The sequence below is a fragment of the Sardina pilchardus genome, chromosome 2 (assembly GCF_963854185.1).
Source record: "Sardina pilchardus chromosome 2, fSarPil1.1, whole genome shotgun sequence".
Lineage (NCBI taxonomy): Eukaryota > Metazoa > Chordata > Actinopteri > Clupeiformes > Clupeidae > Sardina > Sardina pilchardus.
Genome location: NC_084995.1, coordinates 11,677,169 through 11,694,816, shown reverse-complemented (window position 1 = coordinate 11,694,816; position 17,648 = coordinate 11,677,169). Strand labels below are relative to the sequence as shown.

Below are 17,648 nucleotides of genomic sequence, written 5' to 3'. Positions count from 1 at the left end.
TGTGTAGATAACTACCATGTTTGCGTTACGAACTAACCCCATACAATTTTATGGGAGATTTTTTGAGTGCTGTATCTCCTCATTAGGAAGTCTCTGACTGAGTTCCCAACTATCCAGCACATTTCCAGCCATCGCTGGATGAGAAAGGCCAAGTGGATCCTCTCTGACCACTTTTATCCCAGCCACAGTCTCTTCAACCTCCGGTATTCGGGTCTGTACCAGCAGATACAAAGACAGTTTCTATTCATACACCATCACGATGCCGAACTGTCACTTCATTCCCTCATGGGGTGAATTCTCCCATGTGCATAATTATAAAAGAAACGTGTCACTAAGCGCTTTTCAGCCTGAACGAATTCTCCCCTTCACTTCAATCTGTCGACTACGCATGATGGATGGAGTTACGCTTTTTGGGAGGAGCAACCACAAAATCTGATGGTCCGATTTTTATTTTACAATATCGATTTATAAATAGCCTCTTCACCAATTAGGTCGCGGGTGCTAAAACAAATATGGAAAGAACCTCATAACGCAATAGGATCTAGCATAGCTAGCCTACTCTGAGCATAGCCCTTTGCCAGCAATTCAACACTGCGCTATTGTGCCGCTGTCTGGGGCAGATAGCTACCTTGAAGATGCAGCTCCGTCTCATAGTCTAGTGCTGTCTGATATTCTTTTCAAACAGCGACACCGTCGTTGCATATCAGCTAGCATTTGTGAAACTGGGCACTGCCACCACTGCCACCACATGCATCATGCACTGAGAACCCTAGGGGTTATACAGAACCTTATTTGAACCCTAGGGTTATACTGTCCCATTCACACTTAAGATTCATACAGAACCATGCTATCTTGTGAAAAGAAAGTCTGCACAAGTCGATTACCAAACTCTGCACATGTGATTGCTATGCTTACTAGTAAAACTAGTAAGAGAGGATCACCTGAAGCTATTGGACTCTTTCTGAACACGGAGAGTTGAGCAGAATGTCTGTTTCTCATCATGCAGCCCCCACTCATCTTCTGTGACACTGCCAAAAAAACAAAGCAGAAGACACATTCTCCATTAGCCCATCAATAACACCACTTGACTCCCACCTTTTTTTACATTACATTTGGCTAATGCTTTTTTTTTGCCTTTATTCGGATGGGATAGCGAAGATACACAGGAAGTGGGAGAGAGACTTGGACTCGTACAGTGTGAGCAACGCTGTAGCCTGTTGCGCCACAGCCTCCTACACCAGCATCAGTACAAATGATCAACACACCAACACACAAACAACAATATGATAGACATACAGGCATGAGGACGTATGTAATGGTAGCCAGCTGGTGCGTAGCTGTGCAGTATGTATGTTAGATTAAACCCCCTTCTTGATGTGCTAGTATGAGATACTAACATCCATGGGTTATAGCTCTTTAAGAGATGTGCCAGTGAGACAGGGCATAGATTTGGTCTTAACTTTGGTGGGGACACCGCCCAGGGGAGGATATATCTATATCAACTCCTCTCCTGTGAAGACACATAGTTGTAGGCTTGTGATGTACAGTACTTTAATGACCTTCCCCAAAAATTGCACTGCAATATAAGTTTGCTAATGATTTGCTAACCCAGATAGCAAAGGCGTGTCAAAGCGATGTTGATTGCTGGTCAGATTGCCCAGTTTCCATCACACAACCAAAACACAAAGGTCAATCGATGGTGTGGATGCAATTGTGTTGAAGCAAGCCTATAACAGTAGGCTACCCATTGTACCCACATATATTACCATAGTCCTTTGAGGCCTTAAGAGATGTACTAGTAAGAAATGCTAGCATCCATGGGTTTTAGTTCCCTTGCTAGCATGCTCAATTCCCAATCCAAGGTGTTGCATGTTGTGGGTTTGAGTCTGGGAAAGTGCAAGGCTGAGCCACATGGTCAACACAATGCAGGTTACAACAAATATACAGATAACACAGATAGATGTGATGCAGATCTTACATTAGCTTCTCCAAACTGGAGCATCTGTGGATGAGACAGAGGATCAAACCAGCCCACATAACAGTGAGACAGTCCACCTTCAGATCCACTTCCTTCAGACCAGGCAGCAAGAGCACGGAGACAAGCAGACTGCCCTCATGCTTCAGATCTCTATATTTATGTGCATGAACACACACACAGAAACAAACATATGATATAAACACACGCTGACACTGCCATTATTCAAGTGCATTGTAAACAGAGGTGGAAAAGTCCAGCTTCAGAAAGTAGAAATCCAACCATTTATTGATCTTACTTACCTTTCTCTGAAATATCTTTGTTTGTAAAGCTCGTGGAGAAACACATCAAAGTTGGTAGGACGTTTCTCTGGTGACAGAGTAAGTGTGATGTCTGAGACTATAGCCTTGAGATCCTGCTCAACTAAAACATTGAATCTGTCCAGAAACCAATTTAAACATTTGTCAGTATTTCACACAGCACAGTGTTACACAACTAATGTCGTCCACCCTGACATTTTAATGCAAATGATCAGATGAAAATATACATACACATATACATATTAGCATTAATCGATAGGACAGTGAAGTGTAGACAGGAAATAAGGGGGAGAGAGGAGACGGGAATGGATCGACAAAATGACCTCAGGTCAGATTTGAACCTAGGTCCCTCTGGGCAATGTGCCCACATGCGGATGCCCCCACTACGATACAGCTGCCCCCAAATGATCAGACATTCTTACCTGAAGCTGCCCGCCTCTCTTGTCAAATATATGGCTGAACAGAGACTCTCCCTTGTGTTGTTTCTGCAACCTATAACCCTGCAAACCACAGTGCAGAGTCATCAGACTGACCAGCCAAAGATGGTCCATCCCAGCTTCAATCACCCCATACACCAAGTGCAACACACAACACAGCACTCAGAGCTATGCTCAAACTCACAAATACACACAGATAGAACATGACGCATGGAGGAAGGAAGAAAACAGAAAGGCACAACAAAGCCTGACTGCAATGCAGAGATCTCAGAGAAGAAGGAATCTTACCGCAGATGGTGAAGATCACTTGAAGTGGGACAGTTTTGGATGAAAGCTAGGATCTTCGCAACCCAGCGATAGGTCAGGCACCTCACCCCCAACACAACCTGCGTCACACCAGACAAGCAATGTAGCGAGGAGAGCAGAGCAACCAGGTGTTTCTCACTGTCAGAATGTCTATGATGAACACAAAACACACACACACACACACACACACACACACACACACAAAAACACATTAATGGCAGAGTGGCTACAGAAATCAATGTAACTTTGAATGAATAAATTACTTAATATATGACTATTTTTACTATATACTTTATTATATATTTTATTTTCACTACGGTATATTCTTTACTTTTGTGTAAACTTTCTGAGAGTGTGAAATTTGTCGAGGAAGGAGCTGATGCAGTCTGTCTCTACAGAGGGTGACAGAGTGAGGGAGATGTATGAGATGGCTGCATCTCGAGCCACATCCGTATCAACATGAACCTCCAATCTAAATATGCAAACAGAAAAAAATCAAATCATAACTTGTATTAGCACACTGCACAATACACAAGTGAGTGAAATCATGTCACACAACAACAAAAAAGTGTTCATTTTAAATGTATTGAGAAGCAATTTCAACACGGCTAATTTGTGGAATCCTTCACCTGAGGATGGTGCCCTGTTTCATCACAAGTATAGTCCAGCCCGGGCCCTTCCGTACCCGCTTATCCTCCTCCCTGCCAAACAAAGGGCATCGACAATCAAGCATATCCAGTTAGATTTCTATCTGAGCACCTCAAAGACGATAAGAACACCCCACAGTGACTGAGGCACCATGAGGTAGCCTAGCTTACCTGAGATCCATAAGAAGCTCCTCTGAGTCCATCCATTTTGCTCCATGATCAGAAGTTGGTCTAGAACCAGTGCTGGATTCATCTGCGGAAAACCAACATGTACAATGTGTCAGCTAGTACCAGAGAGAGAGAGAGAGAGAGTGTGTGAGTGAGTACATCACCTGTGTGTAAGTGAGGGTGTGTGTGTACTACTTGTGTCTATTCAAGGGGAATATGGAATCTCTCATTGACTTTCTGAATGCCATTCAAATCCAGAAAGAACACACACCAGTATTTGAGTTTAAAGCCCCATCACATTGCACACGGCATGAAAGACAACTGTTTATTCCACCCCTCCGATTGAACCTTGCCTTCCCAGACCCTACATCTTGATGTGGGTCTGGCTTGTAATTACTTTTTAGGCTATGTGATGACACATCATATTTCTGTAGGCCATTCGCTATTCAGTTCATCTTGCTTAACACTTGGAGGTCCGGGGCCTTTTCAGGCACTTTGAGGCAGTCAACTATACCTTGAGATTTTTCAAATTTAACAAATCATACGGTGTAGTGTGTGGGTAGCCTATAGGGGCATTAGCCTACAACGTTCATCTCAAGGTGTTGCCATTAAATTGACTTGGGAAAAAACTGTCGGAATAGGGGTGCTAAAATGTGTCGGATTAGCAGCATGTCTAAATAGCATCATGTCGAAATAGAGGCATGTCTAAATGGAAGCATGTCGTAGTGGCAATGGTCACGAACTCGCCTAATAGTCAGGGGGCCTATGTGTCTAATTTGGGGGCTCGTGGGAATCACAAGTTAATTTTTGGAGACTATTATATCTCTGTTCTATGGGTTCTTAAGAGTTACAATATGTCTCCATTTTTTCTTGAAGGTTTTAGTGACCCTAATAAAAGGTCAAATTCTGAAAAGGTCAGATTAGGCGTTTTGCCCATAAACCTCACATTTCTGGTATTGTAGCACAGGGTTTAGAGCCAAAAAGCAAAGATATTCTACAAGGTTCTGTGTAAAAGACCACATAAACAATACAACATTTTAAAAAAAAATAGCCTGATGGTTGATCTCTTTAACCAGACATTGTGCCAAAAATGCTCAATATTGTCTGCCTAAAAATACTTTAATATCAATACTATCAATTCATGCCTTTAGAGTGCTTGAGTGTAGGCCTGCTCTGCCAGTTCTTGTCTACACACATTCAGAGCACAAAGTGCAGAGATCTCTGTTAAATCCAGTTTAATGGACTTTTACATAGCCAGCACCAGCTGAGGCCTGTAAGGCCTTCCGTAGCCTTTATGAAGTGTGAAGAAAAGAAAGGGTAAAATGATCAGATAGACAAACAGACAGGTGTGTGTGAGAGGGAGAACTGGATGTCCCACTAATATGCTTACTTTAATCGGATGGTGCTTTCATGTGCATCAGGAGCGGAGTGCACCATCTGAGGTCATGTCTGAGTGTAACGTTATGTCTGTCTCAAAAACGGAAGTTACTATGGCTAACTTAATATGGCACATTTAAGCCTGTATGTATTGCGCCAGGAGCAATGAATCAGAATAGTAGGCCTATCCCTGGTAAGAACTTAAAATAAAACTGACAGTTGACGGGGTGAAATTAAATGCTCCCATCGTTCTGAATCGTGAGTGTGCATCCATTCAAAACGGTAAAACAAGACTTTACCCATAATCTCCCGACTATTAGCCGCGGCTTATACATTGATTTCGCAAAATTTCTTCCACTATGAGGTTAATACAGGGGGGCAGCTAATATGGTGTTACAGTAATATGGTTTTGCTTCTTTTAACTTGCATAAAATACTGTCCTGCGGCTTATACACAATGCGGCTTATATGCGGGAAATTACTGTAAATTGTTCATATGACAGAAAACCAACATTAGAATACTATAAAAAGTGTCATGGCTACGAGTGAGTAAGTCGTTTGAACAGTTCGTCCAGGTATGGCGCGGTGAGTGTTGGAGGTAGCACATACGCATGCAAAACCACAAACACTTACACACACACACACAAAGGTGCAGATCTTACTGTATCTCATGTTCTGCTGATTTTAGCAGGAAGGCAAATGTCAGAGGATGTGAATGTCACTAAATCTCTATCTGTTGGTCACACACACACACACACACGCACACACACACCCAAGCTCACTAAAAGATGAGTAAGATGTCCGTGTACATCTCTCTAGCTCTCTCTCTGTCTCTCTCCCTCACTCATTGCGTGTGCATGTGTCTACATATATTGGAGTGTTTGTGTGAGAGTCTGTTGCGGTTTGTGTGTGTGTGTGTGTGTGTGTGTGTGTGTGTGTGTGTTTGTGTTGGTGTGTGCTTGTGTGAGGTTGACTCTGGTGGCCCCTGGTGTGTACTGTAAGTCATCTCAGCAGTGCGTCTACTGTAGGTCAGGGTGATGTGTGTTGGAGGCAGTGCCGCTGCTGATGTACTATTGGCTACCCTGGGGTGTACACACGCATGTGTATAACTACTGTAGAAGGTGGTCCGTGGGGGGGGGAGTTTGGGACCACTGATCTAGGTAAATTGCACAGAACAAAAATGGAAGGATTGCCTTTTTCATGAACATGGACTAAAATAGCTTAATCACATAACCCTAATGGACTAATAATTGCTCTATGTTTGAGTTTGATTTGAGTCTGTTTAAAACATGTTCACTATCCACTGTTCATATGTTCATATACTTCAGGAATGGAGAGGGGTTTGTATAGTGTAATAAAATGTTGTTACAAACAAGGTGTTACAGATAAAGTGAGGGTGCAGTACTGAAAAAAGTACCGTTGAATACCAACACTGAACCTCAGGATCCGGCACCGGTAATGATATCGGTACCCAACCCTCTCTCTCTCTGTGCGTGTGTGTGTGTGTGTGTGTTCATATAATCATTCCAATTGAGTCCACTTTGAATCAAGTTAGGTAAGCGTTTACAGGGGGAAGGGAAAACTAAACCTTTTACTTAGCCTCAAACCTCAACTATAAACCTCAAAACGTTCAAATATTTTTCTTTCAAACAAAATGTTGAACTGACATATTTTGCCACAGCAATGAATTCATCCCACAGAATCGTGTTAGATCAATGTGGAGCACTTAAGTACTGAACCAGTAAGGCAAATGAATGCATGCAATGCCTTCACACATGGTGCTATGAGCCTTTGCAAGAACAGTGAGATGATTATGCAGTTAACAGTGTTGCCAAAAGTTTTCACATGAGTTTCACATGAGAGCATAATGCAGAAACAAGTACAATTTGGAGCCAAGTTTTATCTTATATTATGTTATCTCCACTTCTGAAGCACTTATATCCACCAAACGTTCCAATCTTATACCAAACTATATTTACAAGATCTTTACAGAGGGGTTGGTTGATATACAGTATATGACATGTTGTTCTTAAAAACATGGCCAAAAACGATTTTTCAAGGCTAATGACAGTATATTCTGATTTACAGGAGCAGAACAGAAGCAGATATCCATATCCCCCTGCAATTTTCTCCCATCTAATGTTAACACAATGAAAAAAAAGCTCCGATTTTGTGTTTTAATATGTACGCAAATTAGTGCACATCTAATTAGATAATACCTAATTAGCATATTTGAATATGAAATTACAGAAAACTTGTAATATTTAGTTTTCTTATGCTAATGCAAGTAATCAACTAGGGAAGTTTCATAGTGATATCTGCTAGTTAAAATGTTGCCCTATTCACCTATAGTGTATCACCTTACAGTGAAATATACAATATCAGAAAAATAGGGTTAAAACAAGTAAAAAAAAAAAAAATGGAGACATCATTTTCCTTCATGTTCAATGACCACTAGACAGTCCAACCTCCAAAAATGAACATTTCAGTCCCACGGAAACCACATAGGCCCCCTGACTATAAGCGCGGCGCTGCTCGTTTGCGCGTGCAATGTGAAGCCTGCATAAGAACCAGCATGTTTGCAACTGACGCACTCACACATCAGCACATGGGAGAATTAGACGTTGCTCCCAAAATGATTTCAAACAGATTCACAAGTGCACAGCACATCCACAATGAACAGTGGCCTAATCAGCTACTGAAATGTGTAGTGCACAATTTCAGAATGGCAGGAAATCCAGTGTGCATACAAATTATCTGCATAGGCTATATTTGAGTTGTGGAAGTAGATGGTTCGAGACACAGACCGACACAGACAGAGTGATTCTACACGTCAGATTTCGTAACCTTTAAAGATCTAGACGCATTTTGATAGTTTATTCCTTATCTGCCTGTGTTGCGTGCCCGCAGGTGTCGTGGGTCGGTCCATAGGTAAAACACTGCGCTGCGCATTTAGCCTACATGTTGGTAGCCGTTGGCGCAGCCCACTGTTTGACAAGGTGGTCATAGCGTAAGAGTGCAATTTTACAGCCCATGCTACATTGCAAATAGGCCTAAAACAAATGACTACGTACCAACTCCAAAAGCCAACGACGCAGACGGTTCCATATCCTCCGATATCCTCCCGGGCGTGAACACAAAAATGCTTCCTCCAAACGTGGCTGAACATTTACTGTAGCCTATTTTATGATGGACTTCTCGGTGGATTTGCTATAGGCTAGGTTAAACCTCCCATTTAGGCTACTTAGCGAAGCTTCGTATGGTAAACTGAATGACACTAACTCATTCTATTTCGCCGCAGCAGTCAAATCAACTGTCAAGGTGTCAAAACTATACCGAAACCGAAACTGATCACTGATCAGAGATGCCACTTTGGAAGATCAAAATAAAAGTCTTAACTCTACGGAGGCCCTAATGGAACATGAGCAAAAACAATCTAAACATTTAGTGGCATGTGCTCACATGAAAAGGTCTTGTAGCACCTGCACGTTTCGTGTGAGCACATGAGAGTAGCCTCGGCCTAGGCTATTGATGCTTTGTACATGAGACCAATTGGCTTTAGTCTACAGATTTCGTTTGTAAGTAAACTTTATATTGTACGGCATTAATATAGTAGCCTACACTTACGCGATCAATTTGATTTAAGGACTATGCTTAAGAGTCATGGAAAATATGGATTCGTGCGCAGACAACGCGAGCGCTTTGAAACCTTTCAAAGCGTTCATTAGAAAGTAAACGATGGCAATGCATCTCTATGTTCATGAACAATTTATCATGAGATGCTTTGTACCACATATAGTTTTGGAGACAGAGCCGTCGATCCCTAGCCTACTCTGCGTTCAACACCCGTTAGATAGCCTACTTACAATGAAGACCTACTGTATATTAAAATATAGCGCAACTAACTCCTGTAGCCTACTGTAGTCATTTCTCTAACTACCACTGGCTCAGTATGCCGCTAATACTGCAGGCTTTCATGTGCTCACAAACGTTGAGCGTGCATGTAGCCTACCTGAAACTTTCATGTGTGCACGCAAAACTTTCATGCATGTGCGCACATGAAACTAAAAATATATTTTGTGTCCCGTAAGAGCAGCCCTATAACTCTGTCACAGACTATTTCAAAGTTCTGGACATGTTCTCTCATAATTATGATATCCTAATCTTGTAATTATGAAATATTTTACACTAATGAGAAACAATCTCACAATAATGAGATAAGGATTAGCTTATGGAAATTATATGGCCGGGAAGTGCAAAACAAATATTTGTTTCCTGGTGCAAATTTACAATGTACTGTACAAGCACAATACATTAACCTGACTCTCGCCAGATCCTTGTGGAGCATGGCGGACCTACAAGGTAAACAGCAGAATCTGACGGAAGGGGGATACATTTTATATGGGGAAGATTGTCCTGTGAGGAAATGTGTTCTCTGCATTTTACCTATCCAGGTGTAGTGTACACACCTGGAGCAGTGATCTGGGGGCCCACACACACCAGGAGTATGGACACAAGGACATACAGTACACAAGAACTACACATCCAGAGCAGTGGACAGCCCTTAATCCAGAGGCCAGGGAGCAGTTGGGAACTGGTAGCCTTTATCAACGGTACCTCATCCGTGGATGTGGGAGAGCTGATATTAATCATTCCCCCCATCCACTTTTTTCCCTACCAGTCAGGGATTGAAATGCCACACAAGTCAAAGTTCTTATCCAGATGGGTTTTGCCACCAAACTGCTTTTGAAGGCAACAATTTATCTGGGGGACAGGGCCAGTGCAAGTGGATCTCATCACCAAGTTAATTTGCTGTGTGCTAAATAAAAGTTGGCCACAATTAGCCAGCTATTAAGCTTAAATTACATGCTGACTGTATGTTAGTTTGCTTCATTCATTCTGATGAATGAAGTTTCATACGCAAATGTTCATGCATAGGAAGGGGTTTATCAGATTCAAAGCAGCAGTTTTGAATTTAAATCCAACTTTATTTGCAAGTCATGCTAACCAGAAGTAAAGCTTCCACAATCTGGTTTCAGCTCATTATTATGGTAGACCATTATGGTGGTGCCTTTTGCCTTTACTGTGTGACTGAGTGTTCATTCTTTTGTTTTATACAATGACTGTGTGTGTCTATGTGCAGCTAATGATGTTCTATGTTTCTATTTATTTTTTTTAGTTAACACTAGCTCTTAAATTAGTTATTATGTTTTTAGATTTATTTATTTATTATTAATTCTTTTTTTATGATTTTTAAAAGATTTCTATTCTATTCTTTAGAGCTTTAGGGCCCACTGAGGCTGCTTGAAGAAACATCAGCTTTAAGGCCCACTAAAGATGCTCTTACAGGTGGATGCATCAGCTTTAGGGCCCACTGTGCTTTCTCCGTCATGGACTCTCCATTAATGCTCAGCTGCACGTGCCGGTTGCAGGGAAGTTTAGAGTCCGACAGATTGGTGCACTGGTCACAGGGTTTGTTGCATCTCCACCTTTAGAAAAACAACATTGTGAGAACGTGGGTGAGAGCACTCATTTGGTGTACAGTGGGTATATTGTTCACACATTTATGCTCACAGACATTCTCGCACCCACCCACAGCCACCCAAACACAATCACCCACACCCAGTGTTGTTATACTGAATGAACAGACCCTATGACAGTCAGAGAGCAGTCTGGGCGCTTTGGTGAGCTCCTCAGCAGCTTCAGTCCATCCTCCAGCAGGAATCCATCTCCAGACAAGTTTAAGCCAACGCCCCGACCAGCAAGCACCCTTTCAGGGAAGCACATCGGTTAGACAAGCACTAGATATGTATGACATGTGTGAGGTAACTGAGAAAGTGTGAGAAAGAGGGAGAGAGGAGGTGGAAGAAGATATGGGGAAGGTAGGCAACCTGAGAAGAGAGAACAAGAAAGAATGTGTGTGTGAGAGAGAGAGAGAATAATGAAAGGAGGAGAGAGGGGCAGGAAAGAACAATGGGGAAAGGAGTGATAGAGCAAGAGGTGAGGAGGGAGGGAAGGACTGAAAGGAAAGAAATTACATGGGAGGAGATATGGTGAAAGGCAAAGAATGAAAGAGAGAAAGGGGAAAGGAAAAAAAGGGGAAATGGAGGAGAGAGAGAATGAAAGAGAGAAAGAGGAAAAGAAAGTAATGGAGTGGATAGAGAGGAGAGAGAGACTCTCACGTGATCTCCTTGAGGCTGGAGCATGCCTGGACGAGGGTCAGTACTCTGCTGGCCCAGCCCGTGGTCAGACAGCTCACCACCATGACCAGCTTCTTCAGGCTGGCCAGAGAGAGCAGGCAGGAGAGCAGGGCATCCACACGCTCAGCAAACCCTACACTGCTGCAGTGATGCACACAGACCCACGCACACGCACACACACACACACACACACACACACACACACACACACACACACACACACAAAACATCAACACAAATGGAAACATACTAAATTTAAACACACACATACTTGCATAAGATCAAGAAATGCACACACCTACTTAAAACACACAGCTGCTGGGTGCTTGAGTGAACCACAGCTGTGTGTGTACGATGCAAATGAAAAGTTCATGTACCTCTCTGTTAAGCCCCTGACAGAGTGCAGTGTCTGGAGGAAGGCTGTGCAGTCGGTGGGCTGGAGCTGAGGGGAGGGGGGCAGCGTGAGGCTCATGCTGGAGAGAGCTGCCTCTGCCTGGGGACTGGAGCTCTCTGAGTCGCTGAGGAGCTGGGCCGAGGAGGAAGCATAGTGCTTTGCACTCAGGCTGGGGACAAGGAAATAAGATCATGGGTTCAATTTTGACGATCAGAAACGTGGCACAAAGCTTTATCATAATATCTGTAATAAATAATTACCGCTGTCATTTGGCAACGGAGTTTGTGCTTCTAATTCAGGTCTTTCATATCACTCCACAATGGAATTTCATTGAGAGTGAAACACAGCTAGTAAGATGTTGCCTAGCAACATCTGAAACAGTCAAAGTCTGTTCTGTTATTTTATTAGCGGAAGCCACGAAATGGTAGCTAAGTCATTGCTAAAGAGTGTTAAGTTTCTTTTCTCGTTTTGGCAAGTAGCCGTATAATACGCGGGATAATGTATATAACGCTGGTCATTATCGAAAATAAGTACCTTCAGGGCAAAACAAGACCGGTTCGCCCTGTCGGTAGGCTACTTATTTTCCTGATAATGACCAGCGTTCTCTACATTATCCCTTACATAGAGCATTGGGCCAGTGTACAGCCCTGACTGGAATCTCACTTGAGATGCTTGTCTGCATGTCTGCGGAGGGACAGGGATGAGCACAGGCTGACGCTGTCCTTATCAGCCAGATTAGGGACACTCACACTGCCCAACAGAGAACACAAAGGAGTCAGTGCTGCAGCAGCCATGCACCCACAGACACACACACACACAGACACACACACACACACACACACACACTCACACACACACACACACACACGAATGCACACACAAGCACAGGTACACCAATGACTGTAAAGCACAATACGCATCTTACTAACCAAATAGTCAAATTCTGGGACAATCTAGTCTACACACACTGGCTCCACCGCTGCCATTCTGTGTTTACTAGGCTAGTATGCAAAAGCCAGAAGAGTTGTGTGTTCCATTCTGTGTTTACTAGGCTAGTAGGCCTATGCAATAGCCAGAAGAGTTGTGAGCTTCATTCTTGTCAGACACCATTGTGTTCTTGGTAAAGGCACTTAAGACCCCCAAGTTGCTCTGGGGAGACTGGCCCTAATACTTCACACATGTACTGTACATGTAAGTCAAAAGTGTTAGGTAAATTAATAAGTAAGCAAGTTGTCTCAGAGTCACTGGTCATTACAGACATGTTACAGCAAAGGGCACCTCACTCACGGAACCCCTCAGGCTGTTTCTGATGGATAAGATCAGAGAGACCCGCAGCTGTTAAAAACTGGAAAGACTCGCTCAACTGACCTTATCTACAACACTAAGAACCACATACCTGTAGCTTTCTCAACTGTATTTACAGTACAAGTGAAAAGCACATGATTTGTGTCCCTGCCATAACCTTCATGAAAGCCAGCTTTTTTCTTTTTGTTCAACAGTCAACAACAGTATAGATCCCCGTCATCTTATAGTCACACATTTTGGCTCATTCACCTGATCTCATTGATTTGTGTGTTTTGGATGAAGTGTAGAAGTGTTTCAGCAGTGCGGGAGGTGATGGTCTTCACTGAGAGGGAAACTGCACCCACAGACTTCTGCCTGGTGAGAGCACTGAGGACCTGCTGCACACTCTCGTCTGACAGGTGACTCTCAACTACACTGTGTGAGGTGAAACTGTTATATCATCTCTGTTCAAATGTAAGATAAAACATGAAAACATGACACATGGCACAAATGTCTCCCTTTGAGACAATGATCATCAAATAACTCACTCACTCATTTACTCCTTCACAATCTCATTCAATAGGCAAGAGGCAAAAACAAAGCATTGTCAATAATTCACTCAGTCACAAACATGAACAGACCTTCCTCCTGAGCCAGGCATACACCCATTCACCAACACCCTCACCCAGACATCTGCCATGAAACCAGGAAGTATTTACCTCAGATATCTCAGGACGTTACCCTCACCCAGAGCTGAGAGCAGATCACCAACATCTCCATCAGACAACTCTTCCACCTGCAAGCTGGAAATAACATAACAACTAACCTTCCACTAAATGTACAACAGTTCGAGCTTTTGGCTACAAGTTATAGGGGGAATCATATTTTCCGGATCACTTATACAGCACATTGTAATCGGCATTGTTATTAGACAGCACGATGCTGTCATGATAATATATTAGAAAGAAAAGAAGAAAGAATGCATCTCTAGGTTGAAAAATGTTTATATAACATTGAAAAAGCAGAAAAACACGAAGACGATCTGGCACTGATGAAAACGGCATAGTTGAAACACATTGGCATGTAGCCATTTTTTGATTAAAGGCTTTTATCAGTAGTGCCACATTTTTTTCTGCTTTTTCAATGACAATATGTTATTATGAATAATCTCTTCGCTGGAATCCTCAAAATCACACATTCACACTTCCACACCCTGCTCACCTTAGCTTCTCGCTCCGGCACAGGACAGGCTGCAGCATCATCATCTTCTCAGCTGTGATGGCGCAGCCAGTGAGCCTCAGGCTTTTGATACACGGGCAGCAGAGCAGACAGTAGCGCAATACCCAGCAGTCGGTTCTCCTCAGAGGAATGTCCGTAAACTCCACCTCTTCCCAAAGCGCCATGGCCCTGCTCACAAACGCCTCTTCGTTCAGCTCGTACAGACAGTGCAGAAGGCTCAGCTTCACGTTGTTCCCCCACGGGTTCCTCAGGTAGCTGCAACGTGCACGGTCAGATGTTGTGACAGACGTCTCCTTCATAACTCGGAGAAACCAGTCTTCCAATCGGCTGCGGACGCTGAGAGGAACGGTCAGTGTGTGCGATTCTAAAGTGATAGTCCTCACACTGTTGTTTGCCAGACCCAGCAGGAACTGAATGATGGGCAGAAGGTGATAGTTGTACCTCTGTTTGGGTTTAATCACTATGATGGAAATTCTCATGCCCTGACATATGGAGCCCAGCATCTGGTCAAGCTTCCTGTGAGTCTCCTCTTCCTGGATGACGGTGTAGTGAAGTGCCGTGAAGAACTCCTGGAAGCTCAGGTGCATGAAGCTGAACATGGTCTGCAGGATGGTTTTCTTCTTCAGCAGGAACTTGCAGAGGAAGGGCCCAGTGACGGGGTCAGAGACGGCCTCGGACACGCTCTTCTCATCAAACAGGACCTGCTGCTTCAGCATCCCCCTCTCGGCCAGCTGGCTCAGACTCTTGAGAAGTTTCAGAACAAGGCCAGGCTGATCCAACTGCTGGCAATGGTGCTTCAGCAGAGTCGAGACAAAGTACACAAATATGGAGGTGCTAGTCTCCAGCCTTCTTGTGACGTCCATATCTTCAGCAGACTGTTCTTTAAACACTGTGCAGACGATCCAGCAGATGACAGGGATGAAGCAGGCGGTGTAGAGTGTTTCATTGGACCTCACACACTCATATAGTCTTGTAGACAATACCTCATCATGGAAGAACTTCCCAAAGTACTCCCTAACTCCTCTCTCGGAGAAGCCCAGAATCTCTGCGAAGCGCTGTGGACGTTTGAGCAGCTTGCTCAGTCTGTCTGAAGCAGTGGACCTGGTGGTGACCAGCAGGGAGGACTTGGACAGGATCCTGCCCATCAGCAGAGCGCTGATGTTGTCCTCCAGTGGGGCGGGGCTGAGCAGGTCACTGCGGGGTAACGTGCGCGCCCCGTCCAGCGACAAGCTGAGCTCGTCGAAGCCGTCTATGAGGAAGAGCACCCTGTGGGGGTGGTGGTGCAGCACCTGCGTGATCATGGGGGTGAACCTGTAGCTGCGGCTCAGGAGCTCCACCATACTCATCTCTCCCGTCAGCAGGTTCAGCTCTTTACACCTGAGGTGGAACACCAAGTCAAAGTGTTCTCTGTAGAGCCGGCCGCACGCCCAGTCGTACATGATCTTCTGGGCGGCGAAGGATTTGCCGTGGCCAGAGTGCCCCTGGAGGATGACAGCTTTGGGGGTGCGTCCGCGGTCGAAGGGACAGAAGAGCTGCTCTATGCTGGTGGAGCGGTACGTCTGGCTGGCTCTGGCGCCGAAGGACGTCTCCCCCCTGCTGCGCACCTCCTTCTCCCTCTCGCTCTGCTCCCGGTGCTTCTGGACGATGTGGGGCTCCGTGAAGCGCTCCTCCAGCAGCACCTCCTCTCCAGGCTGGGGCCTGTAGTCCTCCACCGTCTCATACTCCTCACAAAGGCACTGCTTATACTCACACAGCACGGACCTGCAATCTATCCAAGGGTACATTACAACACTGACCTGTAGACCTGCAATCTATCCAAGGGTACATTACAACACTGACCTGTAGACCTGCAATCTATCCAAGGGTACATTACAACACTGACCTGTAGACCTAAAATGTATCCAAGAGTACATTATAGCACTGACCTATAGACTTGTAATCTACAGTATCTAAAAGTACATTAGCCTACCATTAAAGACAAGAGAAAATGTATCATGACTTTCAAAAGACAAAATCAGTTTGAATTATTTTTTTTCACAACCAGAGGAAATACAACATATCATTGTTTTGTATCTCTACACTCTCCAAAATGCAATTGTACACCATTCATTACATCATTTCCTCTTTTCTGCAGACACTGATATGGCTTCAGTGTTAACTCCACTCACGGAATGAACCTGAAACTCTGATATGATGTAAAACTATAATATTACTGCACTTACCTTGACTCTGATATGATGTACAACTATGATACTACTGCACTTACAGTACCTTGACTCTGATATGATGTACAACTATGATACTACTGCACTTACAGTACCTTGACTCTGATATGATGTACAACTATGATACTACTGCACGTACTGTACCTTGACTCTGATATGATATACAACTATGATACTACTGCACGTACTGTACCTTGACTCTAATATGATATACGATATTACTGCTCTTACCTTGACTCTGATATGATACTGTATATATCACTGCACTTACCTTGACTCTGATATGATACAACTATGATACTACTGTACTTACAGTACCTTGACTCTAGTATGATATACGATATTACTGCTCTTACCTTGACTCTGATATGATACTGTATATATCACTGCACTTACCTTGACTCTGATATGATACTGTATATATCACTGCACTTACCTTGACTCTGATGTGATACAACTATGATACTACTGCACTTACCTTGACTCTGATATGATACAGTACATGATATTACTGCACTTACCTTGACTCTGATATGATATAGGATATTACTGCACTTACCTTGACTCTGATATGATACAGTACACGATATTACTGCACTTACCTTGACTCTGATATGATATAGGATATTACTGCACTTACCTTGACTCTGATATGATACAGTACACGATATTACTGCACTTACCTTGACTCTGATATGATATAGGATATTACTGCACTTACCTTGACTCTGATATGATATAGGATATTACTGCACTTACCTTGACTCTGATATGATACAGTACACGATATTACTGCACTTACCTTGACTCTGATATGATATAGGATATTACTGCACTTACCTTGACTCTGATATGATATAGGATATTACTGCACTTACCTTGACTCTGATATGATGTACAACTATGATATTCCTGCACTTACCTTGACTCTGACAATCAGTTGCTGAACTCCCACTTTCTGAACCAACAGAGATGAAGAAGAAGAATGTTTATCCCTCCTTCAATCCCACCACTCTCACTCACTCACTCTCTCTCTCTCACACACACACACACACACACACACACACACACACACAC

The 17,648-nt window shown here is 43.5% G+C and overlaps 1 protein-coding gene across 8 annotated transcripts in view; it reads right to left on the bottom strand.

The window, feature by feature from the left end:
• Positions 1 to 17,648, bottom strand: part of LOC134063064 (NACHT, LRR and PYD domains-containing protein 1 homolog) — a 32,444-nt gene that overhangs the window by 12,882 nt on the left and 1,914 nt on the right. For 2 of the 8 annotated variants that reach the window (XR_009935893.1, XM_062518847.1), the window contains exons 1-9: positions 8,304 to 8,546; positions 3,857 to 3,938; positions 3,668 to 3,739; positions 3,370 to 3,510; positions 3,021 to 3,188; positions 2,718 to 2,795; positions 2,278 to 2,412; positions 1,979 to 2,128; positions 942 to 1,028 (exon numbers count right to left, since the gene is read on the bottom strand). Coding sequence is in view for 7 of the 8 variants with exons in the window: in XM_062518847.1 (XP_062374831.1) it covers positions 942 to 1,028; positions 1,979 to 2,128; positions 2,278 to 2,412; positions 2,718 to 2,795; positions 3,021 to 3,188; positions 3,370 to 3,510; positions 3,668 to 3,739; positions 3,857 to 3,938; positions 8,304 to 8,337 (947 nt within the window). In the remaining variant the exon portion in view is untranslated. Of the gene's footprint in view, positions 1 to 941; positions 1,029 to 1,978; positions 2,129 to 2,277; positions 2,413 to 2,717; positions 2,796 to 3,020; positions 3,189 to 3,369; positions 3,511 to 3,667; positions 3,740 to 3,856; positions 3,939 to 8,303; positions 8,548 to 10,576; positions 10,719 to 10,879; positions 11,000 to 11,411; positions 11,571 to 11,806; positions 11,993 to 12,486; positions 12,574 to 13,377; positions 13,543 to 13,826; positions 13,911 to 14,328; positions 17,530 to 17,648 lie in introns of those variants that run through there. The other 6 variants (XM_062518843.1, XM_062518846.1, XM_062518844.1 and 3 more) reach the window with 6 other exon arrangements.